This window comes from Rousettus aegyptiacus, unplaced genomic scaffold (assembly GCF_014176215.1).
Source record: "Rousettus aegyptiacus isolate mRouAeg1 unplaced genomic scaffold, mRouAeg1.p scaffold_m13_p_1, whole genome shotgun sequence".
In the NCBI taxonomy this organism is placed as follows: domain Eukaryota; kingdom Metazoa; phylum Chordata; class Mammalia; order Chiroptera; family Pteropodidae; genus Rousettus; species Rousettus aegyptiacus.
The window spans coordinates 164,409,893-164,433,846 of NW_023416284.1; the positions used below are offsets into that span (position 1 = coordinate 164,409,893).

At 35.3% G+C, this 23,954-nt stretch overlaps 1 protein-coding gene across 2 annotated transcripts in view; it reads right to left on the reverse strand.

Moving 5' to 3' along the window:
• Window positions 1-23,954, reverse strand: part of MAP3K5 (mitogen-activated protein kinase kinase kinase 5) — a 167,972-nt gene that overhangs the window by 104,252 nt on the left and 39,766 nt on the right. For both annotated transcript variants that reach the window (XM_016165843.2, XM_016165845.2), the window contains exon 2: window positions 8,175-8,314. In XM_016165843.2, coding sequence (XP_016021329.2) covers window positions 8,175-8,314 — 140 coding nt within the window. The remainder of the gene's footprint in view (window positions 1-8,174; window positions 8,315-23,954) is intronic.

Sequence of the window (23,954 nt, forward strand, 5' to 3'; positions counted from 1 at the left end):
AATCAAACTATTCTTTGTGGAAAATTTTGTTTTAACAATTTTATTAGCAATTACAAATTTCAGGCTGTATAGAATAAGTTTCTGCATCTGAGAAGTTTACAATCTGATAAAGGAGATAGGAGAGCATGGAAGTATCACCTATGATTTAAGGAAAACTGTACACACATGTAAAATCCAATAGTGAAAAATCTAAAAATCATTTTTGCAGAAAATGTATGCACAAAATTACCTTCTCAGCCATGACATTTTTGGAAAATGTTAAAACGAGTTTGCTTCCCCAAGTACAAACTCATTCATGCCCTTGGAAGGGACCAAACAGCATGCTGCCTCTTGGGCAGCTGGAAATAAGGGGTACTGGCTACTTATCAGAATGGGCAAATCCACACATAGATAATAAAGCCATCTGACAATAAACAGTCATAAATATAATTTATGCATTGCTCAAGAAGAAGTGAAATGAGATAAATACACTGCAAGCAGTGCCCTTATCTTCTAGGTTGTGAGGAGATCATGCAAATAGAAAGCTCTTGATAAAGCGAGCTATCATTGTCATTATTCCTCAATGTTAAAGTGACTAGAAACAAGGTGGGGCATCTAGGAAAGTTAATAGTATAAGGCTTCACTAAGGTTGGGGAATCATGGTTTAGAAAAAACAAACTGAACAGCCTATTAGAAAAGATATTATGTATGTTGTCATGGAAACAGGAAATGCAAGGCTTATGGAACCTCAAGGGTAGGTCCATCTGGCTAAGAAGAGGAGCCAGCTCTGGCAAGGTTAAGAGAAGAGTGATGCAAAATTCAGCTGACCAGCCATCATTCTTCATCCCAGGATCAACGTGGGGACAAAGGAGGGCTTTGGCTTTGAGCAGTTATGTAAAATTTTTTAGCATTTAAACATAACAGATGAGCAAATAAAAATCTATAGAGAAAGGAATTGTGCTGGATAATTTTGAGAGCCATAAAGATGTATGTAAAATACTTAAATACCTTCAATACTTCACAGTCTTGCTGATTAAAAAATAACATGTACACATTTAGAAAGAAACACCATAAGCTTGGATGCACATGCACGTATAAACATACATACTAAGTCTAAAGAACAATACTAAAGCAAAAACTAGGGTTTCTAAGAAGAGATTAAGAAAGTCTGGGAAGATCATTGGAGAGGGTGGAACTCAAGATGAGCCTAGGAGAACAGACACAACTTCCAAAAGCAAAGCTGAGAGGTGAGGATCCAAGCTAGAGGACTAAGAACAGCAAAGGCACATTTAGAGAACAACAAATATCAGGGACTAAAGAAGACAGTTTATTTGGAGAAGTATAGAAGAGAGAATTAAAGAAATATTTGAAAAATATTGAATTTAATCATTGAGCTAAAGAAGAAAGTTCATTTTGGCAAGTTCAGGTACTAATATTAGAAAGTTATTTGGAGCCGCACTGAAGGTTTTGAATGCCAAAATAAAGTACTCTGCTGTGGGCACTGAGAAAGTGTTTTTTAAGATGTGTGATATGCATAAAGAAGTTTCAGCGTACACAGAACACTGTAAGAGCAAAGGCTGGGAAAAACGAAAATGTCTATCAACTAGAAACTGATTGGATAAATAAATACAGAAACTCCAGACAATGAAATATGATAAAGCCAAACAAAAATGAGAAAGTGTTTTATGCAGAAGTATGGAAAGATCTCCAAGATATACTATAAATGAAAAGAAGCAAATTACAAGCTGATTTTTACTCTATGCTCCTATTTATGTATAAAGGGGAGAAAAATAAAATCCCAATTTATACACTCATAAAATCTCTGTAGAAGAATATACAAGAAGCTAATAATGGAGGTTACCAATGGAAGAGGAGGCTGGCTGGGGAACAAGAATGAAGAGTGGCTTTTCACCATACTGTACACTCTTCTGCACTTGAAAATTTTTGTATCAGGTGAATGTATTACCCAAGAAAGACAAATAAATAAAAAGTAAAACTTGTTAAAGTTTTAAAAATACTAATTAGATGGTGGTATTTAGTATTGGAGGGAAAAAAGTATTAAGGTAGCTATTGCAAAAGTCCAAGGACGTCAAATAAGGGCTTGGGCAATGGTGGTGCCTAGGGGAATGAAAATTAAGACACAGATGAGTGACACTGACATTGTGAAGGAAAGTTGAAAGTGGCCTTTCCCACAGATATTTCACAAGTAGTTACTATGCACGTACACATAAATGCATACATGCACACTGTGCATCATAAATCAAATTTGGGTTATTTATTATAAAATAAATAGAAAAATATTGGATAGCCAACAAAGCCAGGAACACTGTCTGGAGAATTTTCCAAATTTGATTTATGATGCATCTCTCCAGTGTAGTAAGCCACACCCTTGCAGACACTGCTCTCTTTTGACAGGAAGAGACTTCTCTCCTCTCTCAAGAAACAAGGAAACAACCTTCTCTGTCATCCTCTACCACATAGCGACCTCTGTGCATAGCGTAAGAAACCTGTTCTCTGTGAAGCTGGCCTTGACTGTCTTCAGTGACATCTCTCTTCTAAAAGAAGTACATTATGTCCGCATTTTTGCCATCACTAACCTTTGTACAGATGTCTGACAGCACTGCATGTACTAACTGTAAATGTTTCTTCATATGATTCTTCCATCCTATATCATGAACCATTTGGATGCCAGGGCCATATTTTGTTCATATTTGTACCCTACTGATTATCTAGAAAATTGAATGGTATAGGGCAAGTAGTCAATAAAAGCATAAATAAATGAATAAGTTAATGAATGTATAAAATGTTGGACTTTGCTTTGGGTAGATAATGTGTAAGTTCTGGCTCTGCTCCCAATTAGTCATCTGTCTAAGGCACTAAGGGCTGGACGCACTAAGGGCTGGACTGAGTGGTCACTGGTCTCTTCCAACTCTGTATTCTATCATTGGCTTTTGGCTAAAGGCCCATCACAGTCAGCACCATCCTCATGTCACTGGAAGGGGAGATGTCCCCATTCTCAGCACAAGAGCTACTCTACCATCATCTCTCCTTTGGTGCACAGAAATGGAAGTGGTAGTGAAGGGAGCCATGGTGAGGACAGAGTGAGCTGAGGCTCTGCTTGGCACTTGAAAAAATAACCACAGCTGCTATGGGCTTAGAGCCAGTGTGTTATGTCTTCCTGAAGAATTGCTCATCGGAGTAACAACTGCCTTACACATCTTCTATGCTTTCATTTCAGGTAATGCCTGCATCATAACAAATTATGAAACTATATTAAAATCATCCCTATAGGAATCTACTGACTTTCTTATTAACTATTGCTTATGTTTTGTAGAAACTACAGGGATACAAATTACGGTCTTGAGGGAGACAGAGTTTACTTGATGTTTAATTTGTATTAAACCCACTGAAGGAAAAAAAAAAAAGGAGGAAGGGTAATAAATTTGAGACACAACTCCTGTAATTCACATTACTTCATGGAAATGTCTCATCGAGCTGCCTAGAAGTAAAAAGATAAAATAAACATAAACTTCATTTCTTTATCAGTGAATGTTTCTGAAGAGGCATTACTACACTACAACTTCCTAACAGTCTGAAGTCTTTAAGGGGCTTCTTGTTAGTGTACTACCCTGGCTGTACCAGAAACACCCCAAAATGTTTTCTTTTTCGATTTTCAGGTATCCTTTGATAACCAAGTGAGGAGACATTCCAGTCTAGGTCTCATTCCTAGGGAAGACCGACAACTTTTTATAGCTATTTGGGACACTATAACTTTCAAGAGGTCATTTTAAGGATAAATAAATGGAATATATCCAAAATTGGAAAGTGTTTGTGCCTAAAGTTTAGGTAATTACGGCCAAGGGAGGAAGTGGGAACAGCTGGTGTGGGGTTGCCAAGTCAAATCCACTCAGGGCGGGAGAAGCAGAACAAGCAACCAGATTGCAGTTTCCTGAGAGAAAAGGATCTGGTAGTTCTTGGCCAGGGAAAGGAGAACACAGCCCATGGCCGCTGACTTTCTGGGCTTTCCCTTCTGGTCTCTCTCTCTGTACCAGTGGATTTTGGCAAGTTTTCCACTAAGGTGGGAAAAACAGAGATATTTCTTATACTCTTCACCGTCTTTTCTAATTTCAATACTCAGTGCTAGACAAGAAAACATCTGGTGGGCGACTGTGAACACCTTGGGCCTCACTGAGAGGGCAGGTCTTGCCTCCGCCCTTCCACTAAAATACAAGCTCTGCAGGTTCAGGGAGAACACATGACACAAGGGCCGCAGAGCTGGCCCACCTTTAAAGTTAGAAGACTAATCAATCACTCAAGTACTTACAGAAGAGCTCAGGTTTAAAAACACATCTCAATCATCTAACGAAAACCTAAAAAATCACATTTTTACAGGACAGATGAAATTTATGGACAGATGTAGAAAGAAATGTACCTGATGACAAATTAAAGAATATGGGGCTTGCTCTGATCTGACACATTAGTTTGTGTACCCAAGTCACTCTCTGGATTTATCTCACATCTACATTAAAAAAGTCTTCTATCTGTCCAATCTATATAGTTAGTACCCTAATTATCTATCTCATTGGTTAGTTTTTAAAGATAAAATGAAATAAGTTTATGAAAGTACTTTAAGCATTTTAAAGCCATATACATATGATTATTAATCTTATCAAAGCAAACAACCTCGACTTTATCCTATATTTCCAAATCCAGAGACAGTTTGTAGCCGTGGTTTCTTATGATCAGGTGTAAGAACACATCCTTCTCTTGATGTGAGCAACTATCAATTAAAACAACCAGTACCAAAAGTCAGGCTAAATTATACCAAAACTGGAAAGTGATCCTAACAGAAATTCTATGCTCTTTTCTCCTCCTCTTTAAATTCTGTTTAATGTTTAAATAAATACATCTTGGTAGGAGAATTCTACTGTAAATAAATACATGTCTTTAAACTGGGCTGGGATTCTGACAAGTGATTTTATACATACAGCATTTGAAACAGTTCCTACAAACTTCTTATAATGTGTTGCTATTATTAAAATTAATGTTCTCTTCTTTGACATCAGGTGTTTCTTTCAGCAACATCTAATTGGACAATATTATCCAAGTACAGGTATTTCTTTTTAAAAAAATTGTATCGTTGAAAAGTTATAAGTATAATAAATTTCTGTATAGTAAATTATAGTTTACACATAAATTTCAATAATTTCAAGGATGCATTCTAAAAGGGCTGAAATAGGATGATGGGGTAGACTGCTACAAAGATCAACTTACAAACAAAGGATTATTTATAAGGAGCAAAAGGGAATAGAATTTAGCAAATCTTGCACCATCTAGGTAGGAGTCAGGAGGCTTTCAGACTCAAATCTTCTGTGTGCAAAGGTATTCCTTCTTTCTATTTAAGGTATTCAAACTTATGGGCCTGTGATGAAAGTCTCTACAAATGAAGAAAATATCTAGATCCAACCAAGTGATGTGATGATTGTCCCTTCATAGTGTACCACAGACTTCCTTCACACTTTGACAAAATGGTAATAGGATGTTAGAAACAGTGGGTTGGGGAGATGAGGCGGGTAATGATCTTCTTGAGAAAAAGAATTAAATATTTGGTTCTTACAATAAGATAGTACTTGTGATTTAAAATGGATACACATCTTATTGCAAGTACAAGATTTGATTATATTCTAAATATTCCTTTAAATATTCATATGAAAACTCAGACACAGATTTTAAGTACTTTTATAGTTCCTATTGATCATTTTTCAGGAGCTTAAACTCAAAAATTTTTTTCTACTATTTCTTCCTGAGAATTTGCTGCCAAAGAGAAACTGCTCTCTTTGACAAAGAGCAATAGATGAAATTACATTACTTTCTAGATGTCCAAAGAATCAACTTAAATGAAGCTAGATACATGACAAGAATAGTGTTATTCACTCATTGCCCTTTGAAAACAAGGAGAAGTTTCATTTTTATTTTATTTGGTGAATCCATGAACAATATATTATTTATAAATATCTCTTGTTCTGCCTTATTTCACAGCAGTTTTCCTTTCTATTGGTAGATGGCAGGGATAACTGCTATACCTATAACTAACTGCAAAAGAAATAGATACAACTACACACACACACACACAGAAAGATTTTTCTAAGTAGCAGAGGATGAGAGGAATTTCTAGGGCTCAGAAGAAATAGAATGAAAAAAATACTTCCTATTCCAGAGTCCTTTGTCCTCTGCAAACAGGCCCTATTTGGGCTAGGAACACACTAAATAAGAAAATGCAAAAGCTTAATAGGAGGAGGGAGAGAAAAGAAGAAATGGATCTTGCATCGAACAACTCAGGAGGCAGAGGTGACGGGATTTTTTTTTTTTTTAAATAAACATGCTTAGCAGGAAATGTCTGATATTCTTCTAAGTAAAACTGCAATGAAGTTGAGTATTAAGGAGGATGGGATGTGGAATCAGACAGACCTGGTCCCAAATTTTACTAGCTATATCACCTTGGACAAATGATTATATTTGTTTGAGCTTCAGTTTGTAATTCTATTAAATGGTGATAGAATATATACTTCACAGGAATGTTTTAAAAATTAAATACAAAAATGTATGTGGGTAAAGCACTTAGTGCCTAGCACATAGTAAGTGCTCTATAACAAGCAATTATGTACAAGATAAATTAGGGTGTTTTAGATAGGCTAGCCTTCTTAAAGGACTATTTTATTCAAATATGAATAACACTTCTATACAGAACCTGGCTGAAAGCAAATAAAAAATCATTTTAGTAGTCTCATACAAATTTTTGATAACATGAGCTTTATCTCTTTCTCTCAAATGTAATTTTAATTCATTTAAAAAAAAAAAAAAACTTCCCTAGGAAAGAACAGCAATAAAATTAAAACACCAGATACCAATAGGGCAAGAAAACTGTGTAGAGTGAAAAATGTGCAACACAACACTGCTTGCTTAAAATAAACAATGCAAAGAAAATAATAAAGATAAACAATCTCACTCTTTCATCAACTGCTAATACATGCGGCAAGCCAAAATGTTTAACTGAGAATACATCATCACAAAACTTTCTAATGCATTAATTAAAGAAGAAAATCTCGGGTAAAATTAAGTTTGGGGTTCTTAAAAGAATTGCTCCAGGTAAAAAAAAAAAACAGATTAGGCAGAGTAGAGGCAAACCTCATAGGACTATTTCAGAGTATTCTGGAAAGCCATAGTCTGTCGATGCCCAGCACAATGTTTGCCATGTAGTAAATGTATTTGCTAAACAAAACTTCAGATTTTCCAGAGAAAGTCGTATCACCTATAGATACTTGGATTAAAGCAAAATACTTTTTTTTTTTCTTTTTGCATGGATTTGGGGTTAGAGGTCTTCATAAAACAATTAGTAAGCCATTAGAAATATGGCTCTGGGTTTTAGGGATCCATGTCCCAAGGCTGGCTTTGATTTGGAAACTGGAAGATAGAGATGAGAAAAAGCATATAACGCTAGCTGGAAGTGTCACAAAGGAAATGAATAATATCAGGCTCAGCATGAGTTTCAATGAATTGTTCAATGCTTTTCAAAGTGTAAATCACTTGGCCTAGCAAAAGCATTCTAGGTAATCTTTTGGATGGAGAAAATACACTCATACCATTAAGTTCATATAGTGGAGAGAATAACATAGGACACGCTGAATTTTGTAGACAAATATCAAGGGTTTTTATTCCCCCTTTCCCATCTCAATTGAAATCATATCCCCATGAAAGAAGACAGCAATTTTCTAACGATACTCAGAGAATGTCTACCTAGAGTACTTTCAGTAGGAAGCATAATATTTCTAGTTGGACACAGGTGTGCCCAACAAAACCCCCAATGGTGACAGGAATGAGGCCTTGACCGTACCCCGTGAAACCTCCTCTTCTTTCTCTGGTGCATGTACTGACTTCCTATTAACTCTGTTTCCTCAGGCATAACTCTAACTGGAGCTCAGAATTCAACACTAAGTTTTTTCCTACCTGTGTACCATCAGATTTCTACACTGAATTCTAAACCTCACAGCTTAAAAATTAATTAATTGTTGTATGATTATCAGACTGACAAAAACACCTTTTCACAAACATAAGCTACTTAAATTTATTTGGATGATAGAGAAGTATCCCTAAAACTCTGATGCCTAAAGTAAATATTTAGTAAACAAGTGAGGTACCTTCAGTGACTGCAGAGAGTCTGAGTTAGTGTCACAGTAGAGAATGATGTTGTTAGCCATGCTGAAACTTTCTCTTACTCCAAGGTGGTAAAACAAGGACGGCTGCCGGAAGGCATCACTCATCTCCACCACAGCAATATCTGCAAGCAGAAAACAAAGTCCCCCAAAAGATGACACCTAAATAATGCTGAGAAAACACATTTCGGTTTCAATAACTTAATATTCAAAGAGAAAAATGAAGAAATAGCAGGGATTTTCCCTCTGCATTTACCACTGAATTTTAAATTTGTAGTTCTACCCGGAAGTGGTTTTATAAAAAGCAGCCAAACTGCATTTTTTTAAACAAGAAAGGGATCATATAATTACTGGAAACTAAGGAGAGTATGCAATGTAGGAAATGCGGCTAATCCTCTCTGCTAAATTTTAACATTAAAACAAGTTAACTAAAGTTGCAGGAGCAGATTCATGGGAAATGGCAAAAGTTAATAACCATAAAACAAGATTTAAAAAGCAAATAGATAAGATTGTGAATTAAGCCAGAGCTATATTTTATAATTAATTAATATCTAGTAAGTCTCTAGCAAGTATAATCAAGAAAAATGGAAAGCAAAGGTATAGGAAATTATGACTAAGGAGAATTTAATCACAGTTACAAATTCTCCCATAGCTGAGAGATGTCTGACACCAAGGTAGTATAAACCTGATAGCCAAAACTGACAACAATGTTACAAAAATAAAGTTCAGATTAGTCTCAAACTCATTTATATAGTGACAAAAATATAAAAGAAAAATGAACAAAATGCAACAAGCATTATAAGAACACTAGATCATTGGTTTAAAATTTATTTTGGGAATGCAAGGACGGCTCAATGGAAAAAAATCAGCATTTCCACAGATGCCCTAAACACTGATTAAAATTCAAAGTCTACTTCTCATTAAACATAACTACAAACTAAAAATGTAAGGGTATTTCTCGAACATTCATATACATGCCAACTTAGTGCTTACAGACACTCTCATGAAAATCAGAAAAAATCAGAAAAAAAGACAAGGCTGTCGACTAGTCCCACTACTAGTTAACTTCCAAAAAAAACTTCATTACTGCAACTAGATTTCGCAAAATAAGGAGGTATAATTGTATAAAATGAAATACACGATCATCATTATTTGCAGATGTTGTGGTTGTCAACCAAAAAACCCCAAAAGAATCAATTAAATAACTATTATAAGTAATAATATAATTTGATAAGTGTCAAAATGAAAGCTTACTATGAAAACCAAGAGCTTCCTTTATAATCTTAATAAGCATTTGGAAAATATAATGATAAAACAGATCCCACTCACAATTAAAATGAAAATGTTTAACACACCTCATAACAAATTTAACAGATGATGCCAGTTTGTTAAAAAATATGTGCAATATGTAACAGATAAAAAGTTAACATCTTTATAAATCCCTTTATTGGTCAATTTAAAACAAACAGGTAACTACGAAAACATCACAATAAAAAAATTATGCTATCACAAAAGCAGTGTCACAAAAATAATAAACATTTGAAAAAATGTTCTATATCTCAATACTGATAAATGCACATTAAGCCAACTATAAAGTGCCAGTCCTTTTGATTAACAAGTAGCCAAAGGTTTTTCTATTTCAAAATGCCCAATGAAAATGCAGAGAAATGACATTTACACACTAAAAGGAAGTTGCAAACTTTCTAGGAGATTTAAGTCCTTAAAATTATGTACACTTTTTGACCCAAAAACTCTATTCCTAAGCCTTCATCCTGAGAAAATTTCTATAAATGTGGCAGATTTACTTTTAAGTATGTCCACTGAAATATATTTTTACAATAAAAACGGAAAATGCCTAAACAGCCATTAATGGAAAAATGGTCAGATATAGATCGATAGAATCAAATAATGGCATATTATGTAACCATTAAAAACTATATTGTAGAAGAATATTTAGCAACAAGGGTAAATTCAAACTATATTAAGTTCAACATTAAATGTAATGTCATGAACAATATATACATTAAATTATAATGAATACATTATTATAGATATATACTATACATATCTATGCACATGAAAAAAAATGTCTAGAAAGTTATACACCAAATATAAACATAATAGCTGTGTAACGAGATTATAAATTATTTTTTCTTCTTTAATGTCTTCTATATTTTTACGATTTCTATTTTGAATATTGATTATCTTTATAATTTAGGAATCCATCAAAATATAAAAAGAACAACAGCGAAGACCTGTGTGACTGAGTGGAAACCCAAAGAGCACTACATAAAAATAATGCAGACTCTTGAGAAGCTGTTTGGTAGAGTCAGCCTTATCTAATGAATGTGAAATTGGAATTCACATTCTGTGAAGGAGAAATAATCAGATGAAATGGAGGCTAAAGATAAAAGATTTAGTGAGGTTATGAAAAGGAAGATAGGTCAAAGGAACTTCAAAAGATTTTTTTTCAAGGCTAAAAATGATTTAAGGGCCCTTTAATGCAAATAATGAAGTTTCTTTTGGGGTCCTCAACATTTTTACATCAAAAATCAACACATGAAAAAAAAATGAGTCATGCATCCCACCCACAAGCCCCATCTGCCTCCTGCACCCACACTGCTTCCTCCTCCCACTGATGCCAGCCACTCACAGTCAGCCACAGAGCTTTAAAATCAAGAGACAGCGTAAAATGGGGCTGAAAGAAACCAAATAAAAAAGTGGCTGATAAAAAAAAATAACCTAGAGACATGCAAAGAAAAAAACTAGCTAAGTTTAAAATAGTGATAAGAGGTGGAGGGGATGGTTATTTGCAGAAAAGTAATTCGTGGGATTTGATGTTAAAATAAAAACACTGCAGAAGGCTTTCAGATTAACAGGGACACTAGACGTATAAAACAAATAGTACAAGCAAAATAATATATAGTCATTAGATTTGATCATTAAGCAGAAACAGAATGAATTTTTTAATGTGATTTAGCTCTGAACATCTAAGCAGAACAGATCCATTTTTTTAATGCTATATAGAAAGAACATTAAAATGCTTACAGGATAACTCAGAAAAGGGCTGACTTTTTTTCTACTTCAGATTATTGATGTGTTCTAACATATTTGTATTCTTTTCTAAATTTTTTTTCAACTTCCAGAGAGTAAAATTCACTCTTCTATCTGAAATGTTCAAGGCTTGTGTCCATTTTAAAAAATTGTTTGTTTTCTTATTGTTAAGGTTTGTGTGTTCTTTGTATTTTCTGAGTGTTTTTTCCTTTCACGGATATGTGAACTGCAAATACTTTCTCCTAGTTTGTGACTGGTGTTTTCATTTTGTTAACAGTGTCTTTAAAAGAGTAGATTTTTTCTAACTTTAATTAAGTCCAATTTATCAACTTTTATCAATTATGCTTTAGGTACAGTATCTAAAAATATCTTTGCCTAACCCAAGGTCACTAAAGTTTTTTCTTATGTTGTCTTCTTAAACATAAGAGAAACATAGCTTTGCATTTTACATTAAGGTCTATGATCCACTGAGTAAATTTTTGTAAACAGTGTGTGGTATGTGTCAAGGTTTCTATTTGTTATAAAGACTTCCTTCTTCTTTGAATTGCCTATGCTTTTCTATCACACATTAACTGACTACATTTGTGTAAGTTTATTTTCTGGATTTTCTATTCTGTTCTACTGATCTGTGTCTCAATTGTTTTGATTATGATAGCTTTATGGTAGGTACTGAAATCAAGCACTGTGAGTCCTTCAACACTATTCTTCTGTTTTCAAATCATTTTAGCAATTTCCATTGTTCTATTTACTTTCCTGTATAAATTTTAGAATCAGTTGGTAACTGAGAGCTATCACTTGATAGCTACCAAAAAAAAAAATCCTCCCAGGATATCGATGGGACTTGTGTTGATACTTAGACGATTTGGGTGAGAACTGATTTCTTAAAAATATTGTCTTTCAATCCATAAATGGAGCATATCTCTCTATTTACTTAGGTCTTTCTTTCACTGATACTTTAAATAATTTTAATGTATAGTTCCTGCACATATTTCATTGAAACTGTGTCTGGTTTTTTTGTTTGTTTGTTTGTTTGGGGTTTTTTTTGGTGCTATTGTGTATATTCCTCTTTTTAAAATTTAAAATCCCTATTATTTATTGCTAGTATATAAAAATACAGTTGATTTTTGTATATTGACCTTATAACCGGAGATTTTATCAAACTCATTTGTTAGTTCCAGGGTTTTTTTTTTTTTTTTTTTTTTGTACATGCTTTGGGATTTTCTACACAGACAACTATGTCATGTGCAATTCTTCCTTTCTAATCTATATGTCTTTTATGTTTGTTGTTGTTTGTTTTGTTTTGCCTTAATATTGGCTAGGACTTCAAGTAACATACATCTGTTTAAACAGTAATTTTTTATTATCAAACTAAAGGAAATATTTTATTATGGCTTCCTTCTGACTCTGATGGATATCTTCTCAAAAGTAGTAAAATAAAAATAAAAAGCAAAAATTATCTTTCTTGTGAAATGATCCTACGACATGCTAAAAATGCAAAAGATGATATAATTATAACAAATTAAATACCTGATTCAAAATTCTTGAAACCATTTAAATGAGGTACAGTTTCTCCACTTTATTTCACAAACACATATTCAGATATTACTTTATGTCAGGCAACATATGCATTTCAAATATTAACTGCCTTAATCTTGAGAATACCCCTTTCTGGTAGGTAATAGTATTTCAGGACCCTGAGGCAGAGAAGGTATGAGTAATCTGCCCAAATCAAATAGAAAGGGATGGCACTGGGATTTGCACTCAAGCAATCTAGTTGGAGAATCCATGCTCTTAATTCTTAACTGAGCCACACCTTACAGTTATAGGATATAGAGGTTCCAAAGATCAGAACACAAATATAAATTGGAGGACCAAAAGATATACTCTCTTAATGTATTTCATCAGTAATGCACTTAATAATTGTCTAGTTGACTTTTTGTGGTAATAGCATGAGTATGAGTATGTGGTAATAGTATGTCACATTTAAAAATTTAAGACTAAGACAATTATTTAAAAGTACAGACAAAGACACAAAAATCTCTTACATTTTTACCTAAGATTTACTTTCTTTCCTGCTCCAATTGAGTTAATGTTAAATGGAGTAAAAATTAGGTTTACCAGGGGCTTATTAAAGCATAATAAATTTTAAGGCAATAATATAAAACTTATGTTTAATTGTATTTTGGGTCATCAAATGACAGTGGTTCATATCTGTTTCTTTTTCTCATTTAAGTTTTCCTTCATAATGCCATATCTGTTAAATATCTCACATGAGCTGCTGCTTGTGAAAAGTACAGTTGAAGGAAGACATTACTATTTAGTTACTTTTTTTTCTATTCAATTATTTTCCTTAGGCATCAGATCACTGATGAAAAAGTGAAAGCCCAGTAGTGATTTGGCTTAGCCTAAAAGGTGCTTCAAAATTCATAGACATTTCCCATTATGACACAGAATTACCCTACCCACTCATTATAGATTAATCCTCAAGAAGACCCAATGTAATTTAAAAAGCATCCTGTGTATCTATTATATAAAAGGGTTCCTGTTACCTGCTATCTGTTATGAAAGTTAAAAGAAAAAAATTAATGAGTCAGTTTTCCAAAGTCTGGCAGGTATACAATGTTGGGAAATTGCAAAACTCCTATTGTACAGCTAGAATTGTTGAAATTTTCAGGAAGGACAGAAGAAAAATCTACCATCATTGTTGTCTTGAACTGGTCATAGTTTGGCAACTCCTGCTATAAATTACACCCATTTAGATTCGCCAGCATCACTTAACTTTCTTGTACATCATTTGGTTAACCCTATCATGTATAATGATGACACATTATGTGCATCAGCAGCATATTTTGGTTCATAATTTCCGCATGACTACATTCCAATAAATGTATGCATAATGATGCAAACATGAATAATTTTTATATGGCTAAAGCAAATGTATACATTATGACACAGCCCTAATTTGCTTGTTTGATGCTTGTTTATTACACTAAAGGGGGTGTGTGTGTGTGTGTGTGTGTGTGTGTGTGTGTGTTTAACCTGAAAAGTGAAGCCTAGAAGGTAGGTGATCAGAGAGACATTTTTAACCTCCAGAGGTTGGACTTCAAAAAGGAAGCCATTGCATTTACAAAGGCTGAGCTGGGGTGTGGAGGTGGGGAGAGAAGCCTAGAAGAGGAAGAGATAAAAGAGAAAGAGAAAGAAGGGAGAAGGGGGAGGAGAGAAACAGGGAGAGAAGGAAGGAGAAGAACCAAACAATACTGGTATTGTAAGAACTAAAGTCCCCTTATGCAGGCAATAGCTGCAAGAGTTCAGGCCATGGTGCTGCAGCTTTAGAGAATGTCAGGGGGAAAGAGCAACATCCATGGGAGGCGTCCATCCAAGAACAGTGGGACCTAAAACCACAGACTTCTACCAGGAGACACAGCTTCAGAAAAGCAGACCACAGAGGTGAAAAACTGAAAGGAAACCATTCTCCCCACGTCTAGCAAATGACTATGCAAACAAAAGAAAAACTGTTTCATGACTTCCAGTGTTTGAATCCTTATTAAATTTCTGAATGGATGACCTTGGACAATACCTTAAATTCTCTGAGCTATAGTTTCCTCAACTGTATATTAAGGAAAATAATACAGGTAATTGTCACACAAAACTGTTATAAGGATTACATGTGTGCTGGGTACAATAAAGTCTCAGTACATGATTATTACATGGAGCCATGATAAGAAATGTTCATAGGAAGCCTTTTGAGCAATTTATCATAAAAATGTTATTGAAGACAATGCTAATGTATAACTCAATACCACCCGATGAAACCTCACATGAATAATTACTCATAGAAATTATGTTGAAATCAAATTTGAAAGCACAGAAAGCCAACATACAGAAGTTTGACTTAATTCTATAATCAGCAATAATCCATCCATGTCCATGAGTTTTAAAAAAGAGATGTGGCAGGATCAAAGTTTTGGGAAGATATACTTAGATTTTGTGGATAGATGACAGACGAAACAGACTGGAAGCTAAGATTGGTTAGGAGTCATTCAAGGGAGACTGTGCCCCTACACTAAAATAGAGACAACATGGTGGAAAAATTGGGAGATTTTAAGAATTTGGTAAATGTAAGATAGTTAAAGAAAGAATTAAAGATGGTTTGTTTCAAACTTGAATGATTAAGATTGATAACATTCCATTATCACAATAAATGACACAAGGGGAAGAACTGTTTTTTGTTTGTTTGTTTGTTTTTTGTTTTTTTGGTAGAAACCTGAGTTTAGATTGGGAAAAACTAAACAGTGTGTGCATGTGTATCTAACCAAAAAATGATATTTTGAATCTCAGCAGAGATCAGAATCAGATAGATTTAAGAGTCACAGTGATGGGTCAGTCGAAGCAGTTGGTATGAATGAGATTGCCAACTCAAAGAGTATAGAAAAAAATGAGAAGGTATCTATCACTCAGGAAATCTCTTCCTCATTAAATATCCAATAGAAATACAGATATATGTTCACCAAAAGACATGTAATGTATGTTCATAATATCAAAATTTGTAAACCATCAACAATAGAAAAAATAAGCTGTGCTATATACAGACAACAGATACTATATAGCAATGGGAATAAAAAATATATAACCACACACAAATGGATGAATCTCAGAAACAGATTAAGGGAAAGAATCCAGACACAAAAGTGTAGGTACTTTATGAGTCATTCCATATTAAGGTTCAAAACATGAAGTTAAAAGTCAAAACAGTGGATATTTTGTTGGGAGACAATCAATGGCTGATAGGGGACTCAAGTGGTTCTTCTGGAGAACTAGTAAGGTTCTACTTCTTGATTTGGTGCTGGGTGCTAGTTCACTTTGTGAAAAATTAACTCATCTCTAGTCAATAATTTTGCCAAGAATGTTAAAAGAGAACTGTATTTAGTTTCCGATGGCCATTATAACAAATAACCATGAACTTGGTCCCTTTAAACAACAGAAATTTATTCTTTCACTGTTCTGGAGGCTGGAAATCCAAAATCAAGGTGTCAGCGGGGCCAAGGCCATTATACCTCCATAGGCTCTCCGCGAGAATCTGTTCCTTGCCTCTCTTATAAAGATACTTGCGATGGCATTTAGGGGCCATCTAGATAATTTAGGATCCTCTCATCTCAAGATCCTTAATTTGGTCAGATCTACAAAGGCCCTTTTTCCAAATAAGTTAGCATTCAGTTTCCAGGGTTTTGACATTGATTTTGGAGCATGTGTGAGGGTCATTTTCAGCCTACCACAAGGATTATAAGGAAGCCACATGATAAGAAAGGTGAGTACAGCAGAACTAAAGGTGCTAAATAAGCGGTAAGGAAATGGAGGTAATACACACAGATGAATCTCAAGAAGAAAGGAAGAGAAAGGAAGAGGATTAACATTTACTAAGGTCCACAGTAGGGATTTTAACATTCGATAAGAAAACTAAGAGCTCAGACAATAAATACTTGAATGGGATAGAAAGAGCTAAAGGTTTTTAGTTTTAGAATGGTGTTCCTGAACACTAATAAAAAGATTATGATTTTAAAGGGGGTAGCAAACTAATGGAGACGATCTGTACAGTCTCATATGAGACAGATGGGCTGGGATCTAAGGTGGAGAGAAAAAGTCAACCTTGGAAAAAAGGAGAAGGGTACTTCAAGGGCAAGAAAGGAAGTAATAAAAGGCAAAGACTAAGAAATAATGAAGAGGAAGGAAGAATATGGAGATCCTTCCATTTAAGTGAGGACTCACTGGATAGAGCTGGGGTGCTGGTGGCTAACAAAGAGGAAAGCCCAGCCAGGGTACTGCAAGGACAAGCTTGCATCCTCTGGACATCACTGGAAACATCCCTGAAGGCAGTACTACCTCTGCTTTCAAAAGTCATGACCCCAATACATTTCTTTTTTTACTTAACAGAATTATGTTAATGTTTCTGTCCCTTGAGATAGTAAGGATGCTATTACTTTAGCAGAAGCAAGATGTAAACCCAAGCTTTATAAAAACAAAAACTACTATTTTTTCCTTACTTCTATTTGCCTAAAATGAAAGTAAGGAGTATATGATAAAAAGCAGGAAGATAGAGAATAAATTTCAATTCTGGCCATAGACAAAATCCCTAACTAGACATTAAAATCTCAATCTTAACAGTGAATATTCTTGGTCACAAGGAAGACTGGGCTAATAAAGAATCTTTCCTTCCTATTAGAGGAGAATTTCAAGCACGCAGCATTTTGATAGTGGTTTTGTGTCATTAGGGGAACCTTGTAAATTAGATTCGGTCTTCAAGTGAATCCTTTATATCAGTGTACAAGCAAAGCAGATAAATCACAGTTTATATCTTTGGTGTATAGTATGTACTTTATAAAGTGGTATTTCCCTGGCCGTAGGCATAGCCATCCCTTACATAATTTTGCTTATTAAAGAAATACAAATAGTTCCTATATCAAAAAAGTATTAATCTCTTTCTTAGTTAATATAGGGTCTGGTTTATACCTTAAGAATTTATTTTTTAGTGTTATGATAATAACAACAGACCCGGTTATTGCTCTATAAAGAATATGTAATGTTAAGTTAAAATGAACTCTAAGGGTTATTATGTGCCAAAACCATGCTGTATATAAGAAGAAATAAAACAGGAGGCTGCTTTGGTGGTAAAAATTTTTGTATCACCATTGAAACTATTTTTCTTCAAATTACAATATTTCCCAAAGGTATGCTGCATTTAAGAGTCTATAATCATAAATTTAAATCTCTATAAACTTACTTTATATAATACATTTCAGATCTTAAGTAACCAATCTGTTTTCATTAGATACTGAAAGAGTTACTCGAGAGAATTTTGAACAGATTTTTTTAGATTGCTGTAGTTTTTATTGTGGTTATGATATATGTCATTTTTCATTTTCTCATATTTAATTTTAATTAAACCCTCAAAGCTGTCTGTGTTTATGTTTCAGCGAAGTTCCCAAGTACAGAGAATAGCCCTTTGGAACTATAAGAATCTTAAACAAGAGTCCTCTCTGCCAACTGGAATCAATAATCTGCCTCATTTCATTGGTACTTGTGTTAAATTATATAAGATAACAGTTGATTTGTATTAATTTTTGAAGAAAATCTGACTATTCCTCATAGATGTATATCCTGAGTCACATTCTTCCTTTCTTCACACCTTTACAACTTATTCACACAGAGACAGCAGAAAGCAGGCAGGGAACACTGGAACTTTGCCTGATGCCATTCTCTAGCAACAGCGGCTGTGGCAGTCTCATTCATGTTTGAGGCTGTTCTGATTAAAAAGAGATTTTCTCACTCTGTCTAGGAAAACAACTGTATTGTATGTGTGTTGTGTTTACATAAATAGTTAATAGCTATTAAAGTAGTGTAACGCAGGGATACAATCAACCAAATTCAGATTATGGAAAATTCTACAGGAAAAATGACCTGGTTTCTTCAAGAAAAACATTACAGAGGGTGGAAGACAGAGATGAGGGAGAAATCAGAAATTAAAAGACTTAAGGGATGTTATTAATTGCAACATTATAAACCTTATTTGGATTCTACTAAAACCTTTGAAAAATCATGACATTCATGAGAAAATCTGACAACTGACAAGATGTGTGGTTAATAAATTATTTTAAGTGTGATGAGAGACTGTGGTAGGAGCCTTTATCTTTTAGAGATTAAAAATGTAACATGGTAATTTAATTATATTAAAACAAGAAAAAAGTGAACTGCTAGTGTATGTATTCTTTATCAAAGAGTGTTATTCCTCATGCAATAGAAATTTAATTGCAAGCCATAAACACCATGTTGTTCCTGCTATAGAAAGAATACAGGCAGTAAAATGAACAGTAGTTTGCACACTACTGTTTGGCAGAAATAATTACAATTACTCACTCTGGTGAGTAGGTCAGTTTTATAGCCATCATTTCTTGTACTCACAAACCCAGTTAGATCTCAGAAGTGTGGGTGAGTGCCTGGAAGCTCAAAAGTGCTCCAGGATTCTTAAAGTATCAACAAGTAGAAACCTCTCTGAGTCAGGATTCACCAACATCTCTAAAAGATGCCACGCTTTTCTTTTCTTTGTACTCTGTCAAAGTTACTTGCAACATCTAATAAACAATCAGCATCTAGTCAAATGTGCACTATTTCTGTTCAAATTTATGCATCTTCTGAGAGAATCTGTAATTCTGTTAACATATAGATGTGTAAATAAGATTCTGCCAGTAACGATTTCACTTCACAGCTTATGTGCTGACATTCCATTTGAGTGTAACAATACATTTAGGGGGATTTTAAAACTTCTCTTGAAGATGCTCTATTAGAGTGTATAGAATTAAAAGCATTCATTAGTCAATAGTCCTTTTGTTGCCGACAGACAGGTGGCTGACCTTAACTGACCGTAATGAAATAGTCTAGGTCCTTTTTCATTTCTTCCAATTAGAATTAAAACAGTCTTAAGCAGTCCACTTACTGTCTAGGACAGTTAAAGTTAGTTTTAATGTGACAGATTATGTGATTATAAAAATATCACTTCAAGAGGGAGCTGTCAGAACATCTAAAAGGCCAGCCACACTCGGATGAAGGGAAGAAAAGACCTCGCTCACTAGCCTTCGAATGGATAAAATGGGAAAAACCAGTTCATAGACACAGCAATAGCCCATGGAGGAAATGACATAGCAGCCCCCCTTCTGTGTATCACCTACCTCCCAAGTTATGCTCTCCTTAGAGCCTTCCAATGACTTCTTGTCACACTAGAGAGGAGGCTGAGGTTTCTCAATTTTATTTCAATCCCGGTCATCACAGCACTCTGGAAGAGCTCCCTTTACACTGTCCCCACACTTGTTTATTTTATCAAGCGTTTATTGTCTATTCTGTGTAAGATACTGTGAAGGGGTCAACGAAATCAGCACCAGCCCCTCGGTGAGCTTATAATCTTCATGTGCTTGTGAGCTGCAGAAGTCCAAGGTCAATGAGATATATGTAAATGTTCCATGGGAGCACAGAAGGAGTGATTAATTCTGATAGGAGTCTCGGAAGGGGCCCGCAGGGGCAAAAGCTTTAAAAGCCTTGGAAAATGGCAATATTTCAGTACACAGAGACTGTGGAATGAGGGGCATTTCTGGCTGCTCTGTGATTACATAAGACAAGAGTTTCTCTGTGCCAGAATATCAGCTCCACCACCTAAGAATGGACAGGTGCACCACCGCCCACCGACTAAGGGAAGACTTATCACGCTATCTATCTGCTCTTCCTACAGGAAGTTTACAGGCAGTGAAACAAATTGAACAATCGTTTTTGGGGAATTCTTTTCAGTAAAATATTTTTTCTTACTAGGAAGAGATATATTTCATTTTGCTGTGCTTTTACACATTCTAAGTTGCAAAGGAGTAGGGAAGATAGATAACACGGGCATCCCAGTGACATGCGTGTTACCTATCTTCCCTACTCTTTGGTCCAAGGGGAGTTCAGGTCCCTTCCCATTTCATAGCCCCTTTCACTCACCATCTCACAGCTGTGCCTGCTTGTCTGTGTACTAGAAGGCAGAAAGTTCCTAAGAGCTAAACAGAAAACCCTGGGGAGGAGGCATTTGATGGTAAGAAGGCAATTTTTATTTCGCATAGCTAAAGAAAGGAGAGACAAACTAAAACCAACCTACAAGAAAGGCTTCTGAATAATAGAAGCATCTCCCTGGTAGCCCTTGGCCCAAGAGGTAAGTCAATAAAAACATCACCATGGCAACCACCAAGTATTCAGAAGCAGTGAGGAGCACGAAATGCATATTTGCCAAAGGCACTAACCAAATTAATTCCTTTCAAAGACAGCTATATATCTCCTGAATTCTCAGCATTTGTTTCTATATGTAACAATCCAAAATGGAATGAACTAAAGAACTAAAATTATAGTGAGCAGAGTTCAGGCAGCCAGTCTATCTGTACTTGAGCATCTGCTATTGAATTAACAGTAACTTATAGCTCTGTCAGCTCCAACACATCAGGTGACGAAGTATGCCAATGTTCCTTAGTCTACTGGGTGCCAGGACACGGGGGATTAAAAAGTCAGATATGCACACATGCACACACGCACGCACGCATGCACGCTTACAGTCCCTCCCTTCAGAAAGTTGTGATCTAGTAGGAGAACAATCAAATAATCATACAAAAACAAATTCTGCTAAGTGTGATGATGACAAAATACAGGGCATTTGGAAAGCACAACAAAGAGGAATGATTAGTTGCTATGGCTTCCCTAACAAAGTGATGGAATCTGAGGGAGGTGCAGAAATAAAGGGAGATGGATATAATAAGCATGGCCTACCTGTAGTCAGTACTGACCAGGCATTACAAATTGCCAGGTTCCCCTCCCATCAGGTAAGGTGTAACTAGCTGGAGTTAAGCCACCTGAGTCTGTACTCTGGCTGCAAAGCAAATATCACTGGGAGCCCTGGGCCTGAATCCATTCTCCCTCCAACCCAAGCCCACTTCCTTCTCTGTCAAATGAGAATAACAACAGTCCCTGTCACAGAAAGGACTGAACAAGAGCCCTCAATGAATATTAGCCATTATTAGTGAGTGAGTCATGGATTGAGAGGTACCTTCACACCTTATTCTCACCACAAAGAATGGTTAATAATTTATAGATGGGTTCCTATACTTTTCCTGTTTGATAAGAAAGAGATATGGAATCCATAAAATGAGTTTCATTCTTCTTAACAGACACTTTTGCTGCCTTGAAAAATCTCTGAAGAACATCTTTAAGAGAAGCTCTAGATCATATGGGAACAATCAACATTTGCAGTTACTACTTGGGGGTTCGAAGTGGACAGACAAGGGCAAAGAACTGCAGCCGACTGAATATATATCCTGGTTTGCTTCAAACAGTCCCATATTATATTAACTGTACCAGTGTAATTTCTAGTAGAGCCCCCCTGCACTCTGTCACCCTAAGCAATGGAGCAGTTCCTGTTCCACTGTGCTGTCACCTTCCCAGGGCAGTATCAGTTAAGGGGCCTGCAGTTGCCAAAAAACTCAGTAAGAACCCCCTAGGCTGCTGCCAGTTCATTAAGCTTGGCTCTGGGGCTTTCTCCAGATGAAGATGGCAGTTCTGGATGTTAATCAAATTACTTTCAGACATAAACTCCCAGGCCAAGGTAATGGGGAAAACTGTATGAATGGCATGGATGAGACTCAGTTTCTGAACTCGAGCCCTTTTTCTACTCCCACTGAATTGCATTTCATTTTGCTGGGATGGTTCACCTTTTCTTCAGTTACCTTCCCCTCCCCACCCAAACCGTGTGTGTGTGTGTGTGTGCATGCGCGTGTGTGCGCGCGTGCGCGCACACATGCACACATGCATGAACGTACCTGTTTCTCTTTTTACCTTGCCCCTCCTTTCACCTTTAATCGTGGTTTTTTTTATTTGGAATCTACGTTTTCCTCCAAGGGCTTATCTTTGTTTTGTCATGTTTCTGCTGTTTACTTACCATTTCTTACTTAAAATATCCATGCCAGGGATAAGTTTCTTTTAGACATCAATAAGCAAGAGCTGGTTTTACAGCAGACCGTGCACCCCCTCGGTCTTGGACTAAAAGTTCCAAATGCTGTTTGGAAATGGGTTTAAACCATACAGCCAAATTTGAAAGACTATATTCTCCCCAGCCATTTCTATGCCCATGTGATTTCTTTAAGAACAATACTGAGACAATAATTAAAAAAAAAAAATGGAAATTCCACCATCCATAATCCCACATATAAACCTGCAAGCTTATTTTTACTGATTCCTGAAACAGACTTTATGCTAGCTTGCTTTTAGAAAAAGTATTACACATGTATTTTCTTAAATTGTCCAGATCTTCCTTTTGTGCCTATTATCATAAATAAACCAGACTTGTGAAAGGATCCTGAGTGTTGAACAAAAGAGCTATTTTCTGGCATTTATCTGCATGCTACCACTCTGAAGAAGAGTCCATTTTTCACTTTTTTTAAAAAATGAGAGTTCAATGAAAATGGTGAAAATTTTTTACTTCTGAAAAATATTTACTATTTCACTATTTACTTCCTCATCTTGAATTCCCAAAAACTCTCATCATATATTCATCAAAAACTCTTATTATATATGCATTTGCTTTTCTATCAATAAGGCTGTGTTGGTTAAAGCTAGATGGACTATCAGTATAATCCTGGAATCATAACCTTCTTTACTAAATTCATGAAATAATAAAACTATATCTAGGTAAGTGATAAAATTGAATATTGCCAACTCTCAAAAATAACTATAGTTCTCAATATCAAATAAGTAAATTATTATATATATTAAAATTATATCTTATTAAAACTTATCACATGGAGATACTAAGTCTTTTGGTGTATTTCTTTCTAAGTTTTTTGCTATACAATTAGCATACACATATACATACATACATACACATACATATGGATGGGCACAAATCTGTCATTATTCTATATATAACGTTCTAATCATAATCACTTATAATTGAGAAACTTACATCTGGGGAAGCCCGAATACAATGTTCACAATTTGCTACTTAATCAAGAGACTAAAAGTCTGCATTCAAATGTCTACAAAAAACCTACAGTTAACGCCATACTTAATAGTGAGAAACTGAAAGCTTTCCCACTAACACCTAGAACAGGGCAAGAATGTCCCCTCTCATTCCTCCTTTTCAACACTGTACTAGAA